This window comes from Zerene cesonia, chromosome 19 (assembly GCF_012273895.1).
Source record: "Zerene cesonia ecotype Mississippi chromosome 19, Zerene_cesonia_1.1, whole genome shotgun sequence".
NCBI classification, from domain to species: Eukaryota; Metazoa; Arthropoda; class Insecta; order Lepidoptera; family Pieridae; genus Zerene; species Zerene cesonia.
In genome coordinates this window covers 345,216-363,719 of record NC_052120.1, presented here as the reverse complement: position 1 = coordinate 363,719, position 18,504 = coordinate 345,216, and the positions used below count along the sequence as shown (strand labels likewise).

Sequence of the window (18,504 nt, the reverse complement as noted above, 5' to 3'; positions counted from 1 at the left end):
TTAATTTGTGTATTTCTATACATTTGAATTTCAAATAGCTTTTTCTTTGAAATTCAATATTTGAAAAAGCCTCATATGAACTATGCTGCTTCACTTTTTCATGAAATTACTGCATTTTTTGTTAAATTATATTTGTTAGGAATTATATGATATTTGAAGGTGGAATCTTGAACAACAGTTTGATGGTAACATTTAAAACTTGAGTATTAATATGTAGAAAATTAATAAATCTTGCTATGTAAGTTTATAGAAACATCCTTGTTTAGGTGCATTTTAGTACTATAAACATGGCTATAAAATGACCAATTTATGAAAAATATATAATATAAAATATTGCATCTAAGACATGATATGGTATTGTATGCAACCTTTTTAATAAAAAAGAATATGGTATAAAAAACAAACCATTGGACTAAGTTCCAATCACTTAAATGGTACAACAGCACAAACAAAGTATAGACTACATTTCACAGAAATATGGTCACTTTCTCATTGCAATTTTGACAAAAATTTTGTTACAAATTCCTCATTTATCCTTGCAAGTTTAAGCTGCTAAAGTAATAATACGATCATGTATTGGTTTCTTATATAAATTAGCTTTAAAAAGTAATTTTTCTGAGTTTATTGAAGCTTTTTGAAATTTAAATTTGTAATGGTAACATGATGTACAATTATCTTCATTATTCCTATGCAAGTGCACTCAATCATAGGTTATCCAGTTTTTATTTACTAGAATTTGATGTTTGTACTTTGTATACAACAGTTAGGTACAAAGAGTGCCAGTCATTCAGTGATCTATCGTCTACACTTCCAGAAATGTACAACTAATTTACAGTCTTGTCTCCGCTGCCTCTAATCAAGACACCTAAATCGTAAAAAAAGCATCGCTCTGTAAAAAAGCACCAGCGTCATAAAATATCTGTCAATCCAGTCAATAAATCAATCATCATAAAATTATATTTCATGCCTTTGCGTTATGAGGTGTACCCAAAGTGACGCCAAAATGAATAAGCAAGGGAACAAATAGCAAATAAACAGATAGTTTTCAATTAATAACAATTCACAATGAAAGTGGATACGATATCTCGCGGTCAGCCGATAACGGCCATAAACACGTACTCGCCACTTCGAGATAACCGCAGCACGAGAATGTCCGTCTGTACGTGGATGTCAGTTTGCTGTTATTATTGATATGATGACCTTTTTTTTCTTGCTTAGATACCCACGGCCGGGGAAAGGAGTCGTGGGTTATGTCGGATTCCTACCCACTACAAACCAACTGTGCTCCGTCGAGCCGCTTTAGTAGGGGCCACGGAGGGTGGTTAGTTTACGTCCGCGTCCAATGGATATGATGACCTAGAGGGATGTCATATTCGTGTATCGATTGAAGGTTTATGTTTACCGCTGTCAGCTGTCGCTGCCTACTCTTAACTCAGGACTAAGTTTTTACGAAATTACAGGAGACCATATAAAGCCCTGGAAACATTACAGATTATACTATATAAATGAATGTGAAACTGTGCTTATTGCAGTACCAAGTGTTGCGAAAAATCTTCCAGACATACCCGGCGGTGCAATGATTGCGAATTATTTATTGAATTGTAAGGTCAAGTATAATTTCAGTTGCAAAAATTTCAAGTGACAGACACAGTCACGATTCGCGCTACAGTTTAGTTATGCTTACAGACCACGCAGATAAGGTCTCTTCGAATCAGTCCCCTCTCGGATCCCTGCGCGCACGCAAATATGTGTAACAAGTAGACAAATACACCGCGCAATCGGGAGCCAAGCAAATATTGACTTCAACTGTTTAGTCAGTGTACTACAAGATAGTTATTCATGGAATATACGTGGCATTTTCAATAGTGATTTATTAGCCCTAGTTTAATTCGACAAAAGTTTTGGATGCATGTTTATTTTAAGGTACTCATACATAAAGTAGATCTCTATTTAATACAACCTATATGCATTTATTAGTTGGGTTATTTGGCCTCTATTTATTGAACTGGATGATACAGGGACTTAAAATGAGCTTTCTAGCATCACCTTACTATGCCCTGAATTTATCTAAAAACGTAATTATAATTAATTACAATAACAGTAACAATTAATTATATTGAATTTATCTTTAAAATATTTGGCTCACTATTAATATTTTACGATAATGCAATTTATGTGTTTTAATTGATTGAAATATTACGTTACAACTGCGATTTCGCTAATGATTTCCCCGATGTGTGCGTAACGACGATTAAGTAATCGCATTGGTACATTGAACTTAGTTAAAAATAGATTTGTATTAAGACGGATTTAATTTTTAACCTTACTTTTTTTAAAGGTTAAGATATTACAGAAAATAAATTCAGAGATGATCCACAAAGAATTAGGAATGCGTATTTGTTAACTCAGATTACAAATGCAGTCGCGAAGTACAGACCGTAGATAAGAAGTCTAGGAGTAAATCTTCTTAAGAGTAAATACATTTAAGATAAGTCAAAAAGGTCTTGCAACATTGTAAAGAAAGATTTATGATGCTCTTATAGGTATTACCTGTGTCGCAGTAGTTATGTTTAGTTGATTACGAGATATAGCGTGTTTTTACTTGAATAATGCTATCTATACTTAAGGGTTCAAGGAATTTAAAAAAAACGAGATCAAATGTAAAAAATTTTATAAGAATGCTTTTATTAACTCTTGTAGCTAAATAAGTTTTAACATTTTAGGTACGTCGTTCCTACGCCATTTGAGTTTCGATTCATACTTTCATAATTTCTTCAATTACCTTGTATATAAGTGGAAAGCGAATTTTGAAGAAATTTCCTAACTTATTCAATAACGCTATCTTAATCCTAACATGTTTTGAATCCTAAATGAGTTCGGTATCCTTCGCCAAATTATAAATTCGTAACCTCAAATCATACCTCATATGCAGTGGTGGCTCAGTGGTGAGGACCTCGGACTTCAAAATCGATAAGTCGGGGTTCGAGACCGGGCGAGCGCGCAGGAAATAAATTGATTTTTCAATTTATCTGCGCATGTGGATAACATCACCACTGCTTCAACGGTGAAGGAAAACATCGTGAGGAAACCGGCATGTCCAAGAATTAAAAGTTCGACGGCATGTGACATCTGCCAACCCGCACTTGGCCAGCGTGGTGGATTATGGCCTGAACCCTCATAGGAGGCCTGAGTCCCAGCAGTGGGAACATATATGGGCTGATGATGATGATGATGATGATGATGAACCTCAAATCAACGCTATCTAACAAAATTGATCATAGGTTGGCGACCAGAGGGTATGGCCTCAGAAGAGGGAGCAGATGCGCTCAAAATATACTGGGAACACTTCTTCAAGGCGGAGACAGGAACTTATGAGGTATGTAGTTTTAAGATATTTAATCTTTTTTTCTTTGCGTTGAGTTGTGACCAGATGAAGTAATTTTATTCGACTAAAACTGACTCCTGAAAGATATTATTAAAAAGATAACAATACATACATTTCGCATTTACGTAATGACTGCATTCCTAATGGCGTATTTATTTCTATTTCAGAAATCGACATGGCTCGACTTGTTCCTAGCCGAGTTTATCGTCCGTCTCAACGAAGGATGCAACCCAAAAGATTTAATCAAGTTCTGGTGCGTCTCTTAAAATGTTAATTATTTAATCGTCTTTTTAGTGCCAGGCAGGTCAAAATAATAAACGTACTTGCTGCTTCAATTTTCTCAAGATCTGGATTACTTCATTATATCCTGAATTTAAACTTATAGTGACATATAAAGAGCTTTATTTGAATAGAATTTTTTATAGATTAATTGATCACACAAATTCATAATCGACTGGTGTTAAATTTACGTTTTACCAATTATAAAAAGCATCTACTTAGTTTCCTTTAATGTCACACGATGCAGCCCATTGAGCGGCGTGGTGTCGCTGGTGGGGTGCGAGCTGCTCTGCGGCATCCACCGCGTGACGTCATCAATAAACACGCACTTCTCGCCGCCGCTGCCCTCGCCCTCCCCCTCCCCCTCGCCGCTGCCCTGCCCCCCACTCGACCTGTCACCAGATGACACTGCTAATGGTAAGTTTTAATTAAATAACGATGAGTTTACTTTGCATTTGTAATTTTCCCCCATTGTGAACTTGGAAGCCAATTTAAGTGTAATAAGATTTCTTGCGTACTGTTCTCTGTTTTTTCAATCATATAAGAGTAATTTTATTTCAGAAGAGCCTAAAAGTGAGGGCACGCCACAGAAGTCATCCAGCCTATTCACTCGCACTAATACGCAGTCATCTTCGGAGATATTGCGTCACTATCTGCTGGGTGGACTTGCTTGGCGCTGTCTCGTCATGCTCAAAGCGCTGGGTGTTGAGGTGAGTCGCCCATCCAGGATCCATTAGTACCACGACACATATAGACATGCAATTTTCTCTAGCATTCTCTATCCAGAAATGCTTGGGCAATGGAGAAAACACTTAGGGGGGGCGGGGGGTAAACAAAAAGGTCTCTCTGTCTTCTGTATGTAGTTATTAAGGGGATGTTAAACTTAAAACTTGATTTTATTACGGATTTCATCCACATCTTCATCTCTAAATAGTTGAAATACTTCGATTTCGATATCCATTTTGGCTCTTGATGAACGAACAATAATAACTGAGTCAAATCCGAAATAAATGAGGCAGTCTAATAGTTACTTGTTTCTATCTGATCTCCGAGAGACACACATCTATAATAGCTAGTTAATGGGTGCAGTGTTATCTCGGACAAGTTGTAAAACATTCTGCCGCCGCGACCCCGATAACCTCAGCTGTGGGCCAATATACATCCACTGCACTAGTCTCTGACCATGGCTTGGTTCCCTAGGACGGTTCTCCGACGATTGAAATAAAGTAATTGCTAATGTTCAGTAACGTATCTTGGTTGTTGAAGACGTAGAAATGTTGTATGACTGTACAGATTAAAGCCGGCTTATGACTTTAATAGATTGTTTTAATATTTAGGGACAACATCCAGATTCAATGTATAGCCGAAATAATAGGCTCGTGTATAATATTTAATGCAAAAACAACATTTTCATAATAAGCAAATACAGTCACGAATCTCATTACAAATACAATTGGGAAATTTCAACCTACTTGTTTTTTTTTAATTTTAATCAAAACTAGATACAAATCATCTCATTCTTAAATTACACAAGCGCCAAATCCAAGCGCCAAATGACGTCTTTCAAACGGTCAGGAATACATTTTTTCCTGTGCTAGGTAAGATAAAAAATACTGTATATATTTTTTTGTATTGGGTCAAAAATAAGCTTAGGCGCATCTTTATGCTGCCGTATGTATGACGTCATTATTGCATCGAAATATGTTTTTGTTTAATTTAGTTAGAACTCAGTTTTGTTTACTTAACCTACTTGCAAACTTTTTAATTTTTCTTAATTTTCTTTTACCCATAAGGAATTCAGATCATAAGATATAATTGGTGGATTATAAAGTGATTACCGTATCCACGTGTTGCCACAGATAACGTAAATGGTTATAAAAACATTCTTACGGCTTCCAATGTCAATGTCACACACGCGGTCGCTTAATCTGTGTGTATAAATAAAATCGACGCCGCTTTTGCAAATGAACATATTTTATATTCGAATTATTTTCAAGTTTATTGCAGTTTCCTAGAAACAGGCTTGCAATATTTTAAAATTGAATACTGTGTGGATTAAGAATATTTATGAGATTTAAAACATATATATGTTTAATATGTTAAACAGACAATTTAAAATTCGACATTCGACGTCAACTGATATTTTTATTATGTTCGTCTATTTTTTTTTTTGCTATATTTATTTTATACCTATTATTGTGTGAATAACTCAGTACACAAATTACATTTTATTAAATGATCCAAATCTGTCAAAATACCTACCTACCTATAAATTTCGTTCCCCTTACAAAACACAATTCAACTATATGTTCATTTGCTTCTACATATATTTTATCTAAAATCTAAACTAGATTATTTCAGCTTCTTCCTTCTACTTCTGATTCCCATATAAATCCTCAGAATCATTAAGAATCAGACACACACGCTTGAAAATTTTAATAAAGTTGTTGCATTCTTTGTAATAAATCTAAACTAAAGAAAATAGGAACTATAGTAAGGCATTTATTTATAACTTTAGTAAATAACGAAAATTGAATCTTAAGCTCAACGTGTGACGAACGATTTGCTAAACCAAAAAACTGTCTTTCCACCCCTAATATTCTAAAAGCCTGTCCAACGATAGAAGTATCGTGAAGACTCTAGCCTAAAAAAAATTATAATCATCCCCTTTTATATGTTAGTGTCATCTCATCTCATTAAATTTATTTTTTTTTCAAGATTTATTAAACTATGTTTTCTGTGTGATTAATTCTCGTATATACAAATGCCAAATTACTATAAACTGCAATAACTGCTGACAGAAATACAAGCAGACTGACAGACTTGTGGGCTACGGTCTACGGAATCCTGAACTATGGGCCGTACTAGAATAGTTTATATGGAACTGAGAGGAGGGACTGCCACTTTCAAACAAAGTCATGTCAAATGCTGTAAAGTACTGAAAAAACAAAATGGTTTAACAAAGGAAGTTATTTAAATATAAAAATAACACAATAAATATATTACTCTTCAAAGAATGAAATCCACAAATCGTTGTCAGAATATATTTTGCTTTTTGTCGCATAATTAGCAACTCATGTTAAACAAAGCTTCCTTTTAAACAATTTGTTTCTTTAAAATAAGCATATCAGTTTAAAATGTAGATTGATCTGACTAGATTGTAGAATTAATAACCAAACGTGAAATTTAATTTTAAATTTAAAAACGATCGACAAGCTCATAAATTATGAAAGATAATGTATGAATAATTAATAAGTATGTTTACCCGCTTTGATGATTCTGATTAAAATTTTTTCGAATAAAAAATTACGCAAAAACTGTCACGAATTCACTGACCCACATTGCAAATTTCTGTTTATAGATTAGGGTCACCTTATTGAGAAACAGGTTTTCGTATTTTAAATATTGGGCCATGTTCTTTTTTCATGAAGAATCATATCATTTATTCTTTTATCTGGGATAATCAATATTCAAGGGTATTTAATACAGGCTATATATTTATTTAAACAATATTGTTGTTTGATAGATATTTTTTGCGAACGCTTATTTTTTATTTTTCTTAAATTAGACCATGCAACATTTTTCAACACATGCAACATGCAAAAGAAAATAGACGAATCTTTAACTAAATTTTCTAGTAATCGGGATGAGATGATATTGGTGGTATCAATTTATTATTGAAAAAACAGCTTTATGTATAAAGACAATTTAATGAATATAAATGACATTGTTTATGCTTTGAAAAAGTAATAACGAAACCACAACCTCAATTCTATTTTTAAATCAAGATTTTGTAAGAAATCTTTCTCTTTGCATAAGAGCACGAATATAGAATCGCGTGGAACTGCTGGTTGACCCAGAAGTCTCAAACCAGTTCTGAAACTGCGCATTACATGCTGCAAAAATGCAATGTGATTGATGAAGACTCATTTCCGATTTAACTTCACGTTGTTAACGTATTAGCTAGTGTGCTTTTATAAAACTTCCGTCCTATATGGGAAGATGTAGACTAACAATTGGGAGATTTGCTTATTTCTTTACGTATGTCATACTGGACATATTGGTATATTTCTGAATTGTACTCAACGGTTTTTTTCTTATAAAACCAAGAAAATATGTCATATCGTATTACATTATTGTAATAACAGATACAGTTATAATAAAGGCAACAGATTTTGTGTAAAATTTTATGCAAAAGTCGATTATAATTTTGAATAAGTTATGGAATACTTTAAACGACATGTCTTGCCACAGATTGAGGGATACTTATATAATTCTATTCTAATATTATAAATGCGAAAAGGAATATTTATCGCTTGTTCTTTCAGCCTGCATTATCTCAACTGTGCTCCATTTTATAACGTTTTTCTGCTTCATGAGGAGAGGTAGTAATCTGAATGCACTCTGTTCTCAGGGTCTCTCCTGTTGCCGGCAGCTGAGTTCAGTCCTGATATGGTTGTTCGGTGAGCTGAGTGCGGCAGGTCGAGTTCCTCATCGAGGGAACACTAGACGTGATCCACGGGTGCCTATACACGAGCTGTTTTCCAACAGGTAAATATATGTATTCCTTACAATGCAAAGATGAAATAAAAAAATGCAAGAAAATTTATAAAAGTGGAATAAAAAAAAAAAAATTAATTCAAAACTTCGTTCGTTTATTTCCGATTGATATGGCTACGACAAATTAATTGACATATTTTGCATACAATGAATTTAATTTTATGATTGATTTGTACATTACAACTTACTTTAGTCTTTCTTTAATAATATGACCAATAAAGGTATCCCAACTGATAGTCAAAAGCTTCACTCCCAGATTTAGAATTTATTAATATAAGTAACTTCATACATTGCACATGTATCCATCCTTCCCTCGTAAGTCTTCATATTTAATACGATTCACTAATGAAAAGAACCAAATGCTTGTATGAATAAAACAATGAAACACAAAACCTAATAAACCGGTAGGAGCATACATGCTCTGTATATACAACACATTCTGTATGCAAAGTATTTGAAAACATGCTATAACTGTCTGATGTTTTCTTTCTTTTTTGGGTGTGTTCTTAGAATCGGAGAAAAACATCTTACTAATGACATGTTTAGCGTCATTTCGTATTGCATACGTTTCATTTTATTAAATTTGAAAGTTCCTGGTTTTATAAAACATAAACAAAAATTTAATGTGAATGTTTAATAATATCTTACACGTATATTTCGTTCGATTTCAATATTTGTTTACGTTATGTTTTAAACTCAACCTTTTTTGTTAATTTTGTAGAATATGGTCGAAACAGAAATCAAATGGAGTACAAAATCCATCGGCGGCGTTAGAGAAAGGTTCCCTGTCTGCGAGGTATTTAGCCGGTTTATAATAGTGTTAGCGTTTTATAATACTGCGTAGTTATTAATGAGATTTATGCTCCACAGGTCAAGGTACAACGGCTTGACACGATTAGAATCAGACGCAAAAAGTAAAAGAAAGTCCGCCAGGAATTCAGAAATTTCCTCAGATTCCGGCGATACGAACGACGACTTACAAGTACTGAACCGCTCAATGACAATTAAAGTGTGCGCGCCCAACGATGACTTTGCATATTTCAACACTCCCATACGCTCGTCCAGCGAATTCACCGAGCCGCTGTACTCCGATCCCTTTTACACGCCGCGCAAGGCCAAACCGAAAGCTGACGATTATATGAAAGATAAGCATCGACAGATCATCAATTCAGAAATCGGAACCTTCGAATTCACGTTGCTCATAATAGACTTGTTGCAAGAGTTATGCAAAGCGGAAAGCAGTTTGTCCGGCTCCGAAGGATCGCAGATATCCATGCAATGTATAAATTTTTCGCTCAAAAATCTTTGTTCCTTGCAATTCGGTTCTATGCCGACGCAGTCGTATGATCAGCTAGAGTTGGCTAATATCAAAGTAGCCCTCACAGAGCTGTTGATAGTGTCTCTAGATCAAGTTTTGGTCCACTCAGATTTGTGTGCCAAACTGATAAACATCGGTATACTTCCTATGCTTCTTCGTATTCTCGAAGATGTCGTCTGCAAGTCGAGTGCCAAATACAATACCAAAGTTGAAAAACAGAACCGTGCCAAAGATGTAGAGAAGCCGGATAAAATAGAATCAGAGTATCTTCTGAAATTTGTTTTCGGTATAGCATATTCTATTACAGCTTTTTTCTATTGCTTGCTCATGCAGTGTCGATCCGTGGAAAAGTTGAGAGAGTTCACGGATCAGTTTAGATTATATGGAGAATGTTTTAAAGGTGGTTTGCTCAAGGAGTGTATTGAACTAATGATTCGGATACCAGGGTTAGACGATAACGAAACTGTGATATTGGTTAAGAAGCTAATAGAATGTATAGGAAAGTTAGTTAGTGGGATGAAACGAGTCAGGAGTGAAGTGATACACTCGGCGGCGTGTCCGCGGAGTCGACATAAAGCCTGTAGACAGAGAGTTGCGGCTGGGATGCATCATCATCACGACATTTTGGGCGAAGCTGGAACTGGCCTACCCTTACCTTCGGCTTGTTGCGTCTCAGTACTGTATGGAACGCTCACATCGCTCGTACCCGATGAAGAAATATCAGCGCATAAAGTTCTGAGAAACAAAATTCTACGCGTTATGCTAAAATGTGGAGTGTGTTGTTGTTTTTCGCCAACCATTTTAATGGAGAGCATAGTGAGGCTGATGTTGACGCATAACAGTGTGGCGAGTCTTTGCTTGCAATTACTAGAACACACCGTTTACGGAGACTTGGGAGCGAGTGTCCTGATACCCAAAGTGACCGACCAGCTTCCTTGTTCTATATGTGAACAATGCGATGATAATAGAAATCTTGGAAGAAAATATTGCGCTCACGGTGTCAGTCCCATGGAGAGAAAGAACGTGTGGTCTTTCCTGATACATTATAACTCTTTACTCCAGTTGGATAATCATAACAACGTGTTACACGCTACTGTTAGCCACTTGTTAAAGGTGACGCCAAAATGTCGTATGGAAATGAAATATGAGTTACTCTTCAGCGTGATTTATCCCACATTTATTGTGTCAAAACATAGATACATAATACGGCTCGAAGAATCGGCTTATTTTTTAACAGTATCGTGCCTAAATATCTTCGCCAATCTATTGAACACCGTGTCTTTCGCCGAGCAGTTCATTCAAAAAGGCGGCCTGAGTTATGTCCTGGAATTGATATCGCTTCCAGAGTTTTCTAGCCAGTGCTGTGCGATACTCGAAATAGCAATAATAGTCGAAATATACAAGCTAATGAAAGAGAACGCTGAACTAACATATTTTCGTGAAATGAACTCCCTCGCGTCCGTGCAGATGCTATTCAAATCTCTCTCCGAAGTGACAGACAAGTGCTGCCTCGCATATAAAGCGAAGCTACCCACGGAGAAGTTTAAAGAGCTCTGTGATATAAACAAGGAGAGGGAAATGCTATCACTGGTGGCCAAAGCGACGGAATATATGAGGCCTTCATTTCCTGTTTCGATAAAGCCTTTATACTCAGACAACAAGTTGGAAGAGAAGACGGAGGAATGTGCCGAGATCTTGAAGAACGTTCTCACGTTTTGGAAGTCGTGTGCCGGGCTGTGCCTCCACAGTCCGATGTTCCGGGAGTACACGGTCAGCGAGTCGGTGTTCACGGAGAGCTACGCCCTGCTGAAGGTGCTGCTACACGTGGTGTGCAACACGGAGCCTCCGGCAGCGGAGAGCAGGCTGCTCATCAAGATCATGGAAGCTCTGTTGACCGTCCAGTTCTCTGTCTCTGGTAAGTTGTTTTATATACTCTGTGTATTATTTAGTATAACTTAAGATTTTATAGAAAAAAAAAAAAACAGAATTAGGTTATACGGCTATAATGCTAACGTTAATCACTAGTTTTAATTTAAGGCTCTGTATATAGGGAAAGTTTCCACGGTTTTTTTTTAGAAAATGTTATTGTGAATCTCATCAAAATATACTATTATAAATTTGGTATAAGTTAGAATCAAACATATGAAATAGGAAATTTCTATAAAAAACTTAAAATTAGTAGTGCGGTATTTTATCCATAATACAATAATTATTTTGCTTCATTTCATCAACCAAACGTTGTGTAATTTAAATGAATATCAGGATTTCTAAATTGCAGAGTGAATTTAATTGTACCAAATAGATAAGACTCACGGTTGTTTATTTCATACAATAAATCCTGTTTTATGACTGACTGAATGACTCATCATATCTGATTACTTGAGATTTTGCGTCACTGTGATATGTTCAAAATATTTTCCTTATATACTAGGAAAAATGTTTATTTTTTATTATCAATAATTTAAATATTTAACGTGGGATGATAGATGAGGTAAAAAGTTAATTGATTTCACAAAATTAATTGCGTAAGCATAGTGACTGTTTAATTTTACCTACAGGGAAAATGTATATGGTTACGAATGAATGCTTTTATTAGAAAGAAACTCCATTTGATATATTTTAAAACCGTATTCTCGTACTCGCTCGAGCGCTTTTCGCTCTAGCTTATTTTAGTTAATATAATATACACAAAATGTAGACAGAAATTTTTTCCTTTAAATTGTTTTGGGGGAGCCAGAGACCCGTTTCTTTTTCCTCGCTCTTCCCAGTCCATTCCTTTTTTCCTTTTCCCTTAACCCTTATAAGCGGCAGCGCATTTGCACAGGCAAAGTTAACTCAGTTGTCCGCTATAACATAAAAAAATAAGTGAAGATAATCGGTTTTGTCACTTCAAGGCAACTTTTTTTTGTCATTATATTAAGAAAGTGCGCTCATTATTCTTTAAAAAAACATGTTTAAGCTTATCGTAAAGTACTTCTCAACATGAAACGTAAAGTCTGCATCAATAATCGGTCTTGTGTGTCTCAGGATACGCGCATTTAAGGGTTCTGTACGTTAAGCCAGAATTTTTATGAAATTTCCGAGAGTATATAATAATCTGTATTCTATATGGTGTGTTTCTAGTTTTTGATTTGACATTTTTCTTTTTATATTAATATTCGTCAACTAACTTCAGCAAAAGAAGGAGATTATCAATTTTGTATTTTTTATGTTTGTTAGCTTTTTACTGAAAGCTGGTGCCTTCCATGTGGTCCCATTTAAATGGTCTAGTTCTGACAATTTAATGACGTTTTTTTTAAAAGTATGTTGTAAGTTTTTATTTCTATGTGGGTGTCGAGCACGCTTCGGCATGAATTGGGCCAGCTCGCACCGGGGAAGTACCACACCCCCACAGAAATCAGACCTGAAATAGTGGCATGCCACTGTTTCGTACGGTGAGTGGGGGAGCCGGAGGCCCGTTTCCTTTTTCTCATCATCGTCAAAGAATTGATTTGACTTTGTCCTTACCCCTCAAAAGCGGACAGTGCATTCGCTGAGGCACTACCTTTGCGAATGTTCATAGGCCTTGGTGATAGCTTACCATCAGGCTCGCAACCATCAGCTCAGTTGCCTGCTGTGACAAAAAGAAGTAGGTATTATTTAAAATGAATTCGCTGTTTTGCTATACATGGGCCTATTTACGCACGTATCCATCCATTATCAGAGAGGCCTTGCTTTTAAGTAGATTGGCGCGTGGGTAAAATTACCATTAATTTCCATAGAACATCTTTTTGGTTTTAGTTTTTTTTTTCTATAAGTCTTAAAAGTGTTTAGTTCGGTTTATGTTATTATTATAATGAAGTGACCTATCAGAAAGAATGTGTCCTCAGAAGTTTGAATGGGGAGTAATAGTATTTATTTAATTTTTTCATGTAATACTCGGTTGCCTTGTGCATTCTTTTTATACCTACAAAAAAATTCTACCATATATTTATAATTTATTTAGACTATTAAATTTGCAAATTAGAAAAAACAAATAAAAAACATTTATTTCACGAGACAACGTGACACAAAACACGAAATTCACAGAAGAATTAAACGAAAAGAAATACAAATAAAACAATAATAAGCTGAAAAAATAATAACAAAAATCTATAATATGTAATGTGTCCCACAGTACCGCCAGAAAGGGTTCTAGTTCAGCTTGCAAATTACAAAGGACGCATAAAATGTAGAGCTTGTATGAGTATTTTCATATGTGTATCATAATCATTTTATATAACTCAGTAATTGTTTATCAAACTATTATCTTTCTCAAAATAAATAAGTGAAAAGACTGTTAAGTGTAGAAAAAGCATGCGTGGAATATTTTAATAGCTTCTAAATACCATATAAATATTTTCAATAGATTTAAGAAAGCCTGTATCAGTACATTATAAAAATTTCGCCGGACATCAACCATAGATAGCGTTCTTTTAATTTGCATAAAAATATATTTTGCTTCATTCGATTGATAATGAAAAAAAATTAATAATACCTTACCGAGAATAATCAAGTCAAAGATTCAAGCAATGCATTCCTTGTATTCCTAAAAATGTTCTCTTATCTTGGCGCGTCTCCAAAAGTGCTTTTAAATGAGAAAGAAAAGGAAAGGAAATTTTATGTTTAACGTAATATCGTATTGACCTCCGATATAATTAATTGTCGAACAAATTAATACCACTGTTTCGAAAACAACAACAATACCGTGAAATGATTATAGACTAGTCATTCTGATTACTCTTTACACGTATCGATGTCAACAGAATCGCATGTGTATGTGTGTGTGTGTGTATGTGGGTGGATGACTAATCTCGCATCTATGAGAATGGTTTTATCATCGCATACACTAGAATCTAAGGATTAAAAATATTGGTTAATGTCTAATTTTAACGCATGGAATCGTATCCTTGTACTGAACTGAAATAACTTGTAGTGGAAAAAAAAAATTATCGTAATACATGTCGTTAACTATCCGTGCAAGTTATATCCAAACATATGAACTTTCACAACTAGTAGGGTTTGATTATAATTATGTAATTAGGTAGCATATGGATAAAGAAACTGCGCGTGCGCATCGAGTGCATTGGGTTAGTTTTAGTGTACCGTCTTTCAAACATTAACCATTGTAATTTTAACACGTCCGTTTTATCCAATCATATCCTTCTTTCTACCTGTTTCACGTTTAATTTGTAACTAATTTTTCGGATTGTAATAAAATTCATTCATTATTCCGAATCTGGAAGCCTTTGTCTTAATTGTCCTAATGGAGATATTTTCATAAAATCCGTTTTAATTAAGCATTGAGATGCCAATTTATCATATTATATCTTTGGATAATTGAAATGTTTAGAGATATTTATAGCACTACAAAGTATATAATAACACCGGATCATTGCACCTAAGGTTGTTTAGTTAACGTGAGGTTCAAATAGACTCGTTATTCCAGACGATTAAACGGATAATGTTCTTGAGACCAAGGCTGCCTGATGTTGCTATATCATTAGGTTGTAGTGGAAACGGTGGTGCGTGTTATTGCATTCGGAGCCAGCTATACAAGTAAATATGCTAAGCTATATAGTAAATGTCGGGTGAGTACGCGTGTATGGTTGTGGCATCATGCCTCGAGCAATTATGAAAGATAGAGAGTGAAATTTAGTCTCGAAACATCTTCGATTTGAACTTTTTTTGCGTTCATTTTACTATGATAGGGATAAGCTAAGTAAAGATGCGATTACAACTATGATGACTTTGAAACAATCATTGGTTTCACGCACACTTGGCAGTTGTGCAGCCATCTAGGTGCCAAATTTCATTGCAATCGGTTCAGTAGTTTTTGCGTGAAAGAGTAACAAACATACACGCATCCTTAAAAACTTTCGCATTAATAATATTAGTAGGATGCAGTTCTGATGCGCAATATATATGAATTCTTCATCATCATCATCATCAGCCCATATATGTTCCCATTGCTGAGACACAGGCCTCCTATGAGGGTTCAGGCCATAATCCACCACGCTGGGCAAGTGCGGGTTGGCAGATGTCACATGTCGTCGAACTTTTTTATTCTTGGACATGCCGGTTTCCTCACGATGTTTTCCTTCACCGTTTTTAAACAGTGGTGATGTTATCTACATGCGCAGATAAATTGAGAAATCAAATGATTTCCTGCACGCTTGCCCGGTCTCGAACCCCGACCTATCGATTTTGAAGTCCGAGGTTCTCACCACTGAGCCACCACTGCTTTTTATGAATTCTTACCTGTACATAAATCTATTTTTATATAGGTTTTATGAATGATGAAATACGATATCTCAAGATAACATTCCAAACTCGCGATGAGCAAGTTCTCAATAATGCGTGTAGTTTTTATTGGAGCAATCGTCTCTTCCGGCGATTGGACACGCACTCGTTGGATTCGTTTCGGATTATAATCACATTCGGTCGTTTAATACCGTATACAATATGAGTGACAATCGTAAAGCGTGCCATTGGTTTTATTTGAACATACTCCAGTGTATGCGAAAAAGATGGAATATTTGTGTATATTATTGAATATGGGGTATTTACAGTGGCAAATGAAAATTCGCAACTGTTTACATTATGATAAACATATTTTGACTGAAATTATTTTATTATATATTGTAATTATTTCCATCACAAAAATCTTCATTCATTGCATACTTGATCTTAATAGATCCATAAGGCCCATTTTTGTGAATTTCCTCTCGAGTCTCGCCCAAATATAACAGCATCGTATTAAAAATTATTAAAATGTATGCATTTATAAACATTACCAACAAGTTAATCCATGACCACTTATCAGAATACAATTATAAAAATCTGTAATCCAGTCTTAGTCAATCTTAATTCACAATGCAATAACCACACTCCAAATGAACAGACGCAACATCAGGCCGGTCCAAGGAAACGAGTTGCTACGTAGTGCGAAGCGCGCTCAGCGAGCACGCGAGCGGCGCGGGCGCGTGGCGCGGCGCGGCGGGCGGGCTGCGCGCGCTGTGCGACGCGCTGATTGGCGTGGCGGTGGCGCGCCCAACCAACTCTCCACCTAACTTCACGCCGTTTAAGGTTAGTTGGCTTTGGGAGGTTAATGGATTTTCTTTCAGGGACATTAGAGGCGAATTAATCAAGATATCAAATGTTTTATGTGAGCGTTGTCACATAAAATTCTGTGTCTGATTTGCGAAAGCACCATCTTTGATCGAGAATCTTTTTGACATAATTATGTTTAGTGGCAAAGTAGTTCGAGATTAAGTAAAAACAAATACATAGAACATTTCAAATACCTTTTCAAAAATGTTATGAACAAGAAAATAATAAAAGTTTATTCAATTATTGTGAATTAGCGTAGACTTGGAATATTTCCTCGATTATCATACTATCTATATCCAGATTCCAGACGACTAATAGCACTGTTTGTTCGCAATGATGAAATGCAAAAAATACAGACGCAACCGCGGAGTTTGTACAAATGTCAAGCTATTAAGCTTACTGACGCTTACTGATTGCGACGTTATCTTATCGCTATGCGTGTGAAACTGAATTTTATTGACCAGTACATTCATTGGCATTCTCATTGATTCTGATCGTTTTCTGAGACGCCGATTTCGTCTCCACATAATAAAAACCACAATGTGGATGAACTCAAATGTATTTTATAGCTTATCACATGATCTCTAAATAATCGCACATCGGCCTGGATGCAATAATTTGCAAGTGTGATTGAGGCACTTGCGAGTAATTTGTAGGCACCTAAATTCGATTTAATCGAATCATTGTGTCGATGTCATTAAACTATTTTTTACTGAGTTGGTTTTAACGACGATTTAATCAAATGTCAAAAATCGAGAATACATCGATTCGAAAGAATATTTAAATACGATACTTATTAAATACGCTATGTCTATCTTAATTCGAGAGTTCATAATAAACGACATATGTTTTGACTGTGAACTTAAGTGAATATGTGGCGAAGGACTAATTAATATAAGATAAAAAAGTTAATGAAAATCCGTCCAATAGTTCTTGCGAGTCGGACAACAGACATTATTTCAAAATGAACATTTTCAAAATGACATTATTTCAAATGAGAAATATTTCAAAATGAAACTTGTTTAAACACAACATTCGTTCGTTTCGTTTTATTAATGTGTACAGAATTGAACTCTTGTGAAATCCAGAAAATCATGATTTTACCACTTACATTCAAATTAACGTCAATTGTACCTTCAGGCCTGAGTGTTATCAGATCTCAGCACTTATCTACATCTGAATCTAAGATCAGCTCGATAAGTGTAGCAGGTTTACGAGCGTTTATCTTTCCCCAAATTGTTTCAATCAGATCTTATCAGCTATCAATCGCGCAATTATTTTAGTCTATAAAAGCTCTGGTTTCAAGTTTAACTTAAAATGCAATCCTGAACTTAAGGGACATTCACATTCATTGACCTTAATCTGTGTACGGAATCATGATCTAGACGTTTTAATTCAGTATAAGTAACATATTTTTTCAAGTCTTCTCTGTCTGTATTGGATCCTTTCCATTACAGACAGAGAACACTTGAAAAAATCTTTCTCTTGCTCTTTATACTAAAACCGTTTAGGTCAGAAAAATATACCTAGCAACTCAAATTTATTACCAACCCAACTAATTTCTGTGTGCATCACTTCTATACTTACGTTAAATACTTTTAATTATTATCCTTTGAGTCATGTCGAGAGAAGAAAGAATCGCAAATGGGTATATATTTTGTGTTATGGCCTGAATTCTTGGATCCGAAAGAGGTCCGTGTCCCTGCAGTGGGAACAAATATGGGCGGATGTTGATTATTTGTCTTGTAGTTTTTTTTTTTTTTTAAGAAAGCGAGAGGTAATTATAATGTTAGCTTTGCTTAAACAAATAGATAATCAACATAATTTATGG

The 18,504-nt window shown here is 35.2% G+C and overlaps 1 protein-coding gene across 1 annotated transcript in view; it reads left to right on the top strand.

Annotated features, from left to right (window-relative positions):
• Nucleotides 1-1,716: 1,716 nt before the first annotated feature.
• Nucleotides 1,717-18,504, top strand: part of LOC119834276 (lysosomal-trafficking regulator) — a gene marked incomplete at its 3' end in the record, with an annotated part of 57,779 nt that continues 40,991 nt past the window's right edge. Inside the window, exons 1-9 of the mRNA XM_038358612.1 lie at nt 1,717-1,923; nt 3,282-3,376; nt 3,553-3,638; nt 3,912-4,081; nt 4,226-4,374; nt 8,079-8,215; nt 8,946-9,020; nt 9,095-11,457; nt 16,465-16,649. Coding sequence (XP_038214540.1) covers nt 3,299-3,376; nt 3,553-3,638; nt 3,912-4,081; nt 4,226-4,374; nt 8,079-8,215; nt 8,946-9,020; nt 9,095-11,457; nt 16,465-16,649 — 3,243 coding nt within the window. The remainder of the gene's footprint in view (nt 1,924-3,281; nt 3,377-3,552; nt 3,639-3,911; nt 4,082-4,225; nt 4,375-8,078; nt 8,216-8,945; nt 9,021-9,094; nt 11,458-16,464; nt 16,650-18,504) is intronic.